This window comes from Bipolaris oryzae (genome assembly GCF_000523455.1).
Source record: "Bipolaris oryzae ATCC 44560 unplaced genomic scaffold scaffold_260, whole genome shotgun sequence".
Classification (NCBI taxonomy): Eukaryota; Fungi; Ascomycota; class Dothideomycetes; order Pleosporales; family Pleosporaceae; genus Bipolaris; species Bipolaris oryzae.
This window is the reverse complement of record NW_006911536.1, coordinates 1,306-4,897: the sequence shown is the minus strand read 5'-3', so window position 1 is coordinate 4,897 and position 3,592 is coordinate 1,306. Positions and strand designations below refer to the sequence as shown.

The 3,592-nt window shown below is 33.0% G+C and overlaps 1 protein-coding gene across 1 annotated transcript; it reads left to right on the top strand.

Annotated features, from left to right (window-relative positions):
- Positions 1–1,362: 1,362 nt before the first annotated feature.
- COCMIDRAFT_41354 (uncharacterized protein) lies at positions 1,363–2,316 on the top strand (the record flags this gene model as incomplete). The annotated part of the gene is made up of 3 exons (XM_007694991.1): positions 1,363–1,481; positions 1,541–2,076; positions 2,126–2,316. 3 exons carry the CDS (start codon positions 1,363–1,365, stop codon positions 2,314–2,316), a joined length of 846 nt encoding a protein of 281 aa, XP_007693181.1.
- Positions 2,317–3,592: the final 1,276 nt, after the last annotated feature.

Here is a 3,592-nt window from a genome sequence, read left to right as displayed (position 1 = left end):
GATTATTAGCTAGATAATAGACGCGATTAATACTAGTAGATTTTTTAGTAAATATTTTATTATAGCAATAGGTTAAAAATTATAAAACCTAGCTATTAGAGGACTTTTATTCTATAATAACTACTATATAATTTTTTACTATAGCTTAAGAAGATAGTAGGCCACGCTTAGTAAGTTTTTCTATATATTTTACTAGCTTAGATTCTTATAATAGAGTAAGTAGTTAGCGTTTTTTAGTAGCTACCACACGCGATGTTATTTTATTTTAGTACTAGCGCGTTAATATTAAAATCTTAATACTAAACTTTTTTATAGCTACGTAGTATAAAAGTTAACCTTCTAGACCTTACGAATTAATTACCGCAATCGCTTTTATAAGAGCTGTTATAGTGGTAGAGATATCACGTATTGAAAATGGTGGGTTGATATTTTGGGTGGGGCAGATAGTGTTGCATTGGCTGATTGTTGCANTAGTTAATACTAGTAGATTTTTTAGTAAATATTTTATTATAGTAATAGGTTAAAAATCGTAAAACTTAGCTATTAGAGGGCTCCTATTCTATAATAACTACTATATAATTTTTTACTATAGCTTAAGAAGGTAGTAGGCCACGCTTAGTAAGTTTTTCTATATATTTTACTAGCTTAGATTCTTATAGTAGAGCAAGTAGTTAGTGTTTTTTAGTAGCTACCGCACGCGACGTTGTTTTATTTTAGTACTAGCGCGTTAATATTAAAACCTTAATACTAAACTTTTTTATAGCTATATAGTATAAAAGTTAACCTTCTAGACCTTATAAATTAATTACTATAATCGCTTTTGCAAGAGCTGTTATGGTAGTGGAGATATCACGTGTTGAAAATGGTGGGTTGATATTTTGGGTGGGGCAGATAGTGTTGCATTGGCTGATTGTTGCATTGGGTGAGCACGGACAGTATGCTTCACCGCAAGCGGGTGCAAGTATCCTTATGGATCATTAAAATACTAATGCCTCTCGACTGCCTGATTTACATCATGGTATCATATTTATACACGAACCAGGTAATACTAAAAATGAGGACAACGATATTTTCTTATATAATTCTTATTTTACTTATCAATAGGTCGTGCGCAGTACGGATCATCCGCCAGAAGGAGCAAGAGAGTGTTACTCGTGTTGAAACGGGCGCACTTGGCCGGCTGGTCTATGGCATTATTTCCACGCTCTGTCTATGTGCTCTGTCCTTTGCATTAGGTGTGCTGGCCGAACTAACACTACATCACAGCACTAACACATCACAGGCCTTCGGGTAAAACAATTTAGGAGAAAGGAAAAGTTACCGTTTGCTTGGGTTCTTTGCCATATGCAGACTGTGGTCGCCATGATGCTTGTTATCTCAGGCGCGATCCTAGTGTACGGCCTTAATCTCACTACTTCGAAGCAATGTCGGGCTTCGATCACAGTGTGTCTATTCTTGTACTTCTCTTCGAAGGTATTACTGTAAGTACTCACTAGCACTACTTCTATTCGACGAATTGTCAAGGATTCATTTACAGTAGATACATATTCTATCTGGAGAGGATACACATTGCACGCCAGCCTCTCGCGCGAAGACACAACAGGATATGGATTGGCGGCATGATCATGACCATTGGTTTTTTTGGCGGCATGGCTGTCTGGTGCATCGCCACACCTCACTCTGCTATCAATGTACACGATGGTCATTGTCGAATCGGAAGCGACATGATACCATCGTACACGACCTTTTCCACTGACATCGTTATCAACTTTTCACTCACAGGCGTCTTCATCTGGCTAATTTCACCTGTCCTAAATAATCAAGGACGAGGAACAGCAAGGGTCATGGACGGAATGTCGTGGCCTCCTGCTCTTGGTCCATTCGCACTCAGGGGAGTCCTAAGCAGCAATATCGAGAGAGACGATCCACTTGCTTTGAGCATGAAGAGAATGCTTAGGAGAAATATCATTGGATCTATCTTGACTTTCGCAGCCGGCGCAATCAACCTGATTATCTACTTTGTTGATGCGACTAGTCAGATCGCATTTGTGTGTTACACAATGTGCATCCTCGACGGCATGTCGCCAATCTCACATTTTAGAACCCTAAGCTGACAGATTGACAGTAGTTTTTGGAGTGCTGGTCGTCCAATGGTTAACGTTTGGATCACACGAATCAGAGATGAATCTTAATCAACCGCCTGGTCCCGCTAATCGCACGATGTCTGACCACATCACCATCTCCACAAAAGAATCAAGACAGGAAGCAGAACATAACATTAGCTTTATCACTATGTCTAACAACCTTACTACATAGTATTTAATTAGCTAAGCACTATTATCATACCTTAATATCTACTCCTCTCTCTTGATATATATTAAATGAATTAGTTTAGTAGTAGAAGATATAAAGCGTAAAAGTCTACGCTAGGAAAAGGCTCTAATTTCTTCTATATCTAGAATAATATCTATTTAGCTATTTAATATTATCTTAAACCAAAATATTACAGAAAATATTAAAGTATTAGCTTTTAACTAAAAGCTTCTCTACGATAATCAACTATATATACTAATCTAGTCTATTAGAAACTATATTTAAAAACACTTTATTTACAATATAAGATATAATCTAGATTCATAAATGAAATTTAAAAATATTTTATTTAAGAAATTAAGACAAAAAGATATTTATCTCTAAATCTAATTCTATAAAGTGATGTTATATTTATAAATCTAAATATCTATAATGAAAATTTATAAGTAATAGTTATAGAAAATATAATTAGTAAAAGAGCTAAATATATATTATATCATAGTATCACGGGACTAGTTTATGGTATAAATTAGGATTTTCTTTTATAGGTTGATAGGCATTCTCTCTAATTAATCCTTTATACTAATTAAATTTTAGCTTACTTCTACTTAATTATAGGTTACCTCTTTAATCTTTTAAGCTTAATTATATATTATAGTATATTTTTAGTAACCTAACTAGAGAGATAGTAATAGTCTATGAAGAAAAGAGAAGAATTTAAAGAAAGATTAGAAGATTTAGTAGCTTAAAAGTAAGTTATTAAAGAAGACAGTTAAAATTATTTAGTAATAGAAAGAGATTTAGTAAAGAATAAGATTTAAATAAAAAGACTCTAAGAAGAAAAATTATATAGTATCTCTAAAAGCGTACTAAAACTAAAATTGATTAAAAGTTAAGCTTAGATTAAAACGAGAGTAAAATAAATATAGCTTAAAGAAGAGTGAAAGAAAATAGTTATAAAGGTCTATTAGAAAGCTCTATAATAAGTACTCTAATATAATACTAAGAAAGATTTAAGTTTATAAATACTAATATACTAAGAGTTAATAAATAAAATATTACTAACTTTCTTAAAAAATATAACTTTAAATAGATTTAAGTATTATAATTAAAAAATATTTAAAAGACATAGCGATTATACTTCTATAAATAACGCTATAAAGCTTTTATCTAATGTTACACGGGGTCTAGAGTGCTAATACTTCTCTAGCTCGATCCAGGTTAAGGTAAGTAGGATTAGGGTAAGAAGAGCCTGATCGTCGTTATAGTGTCTCTATAG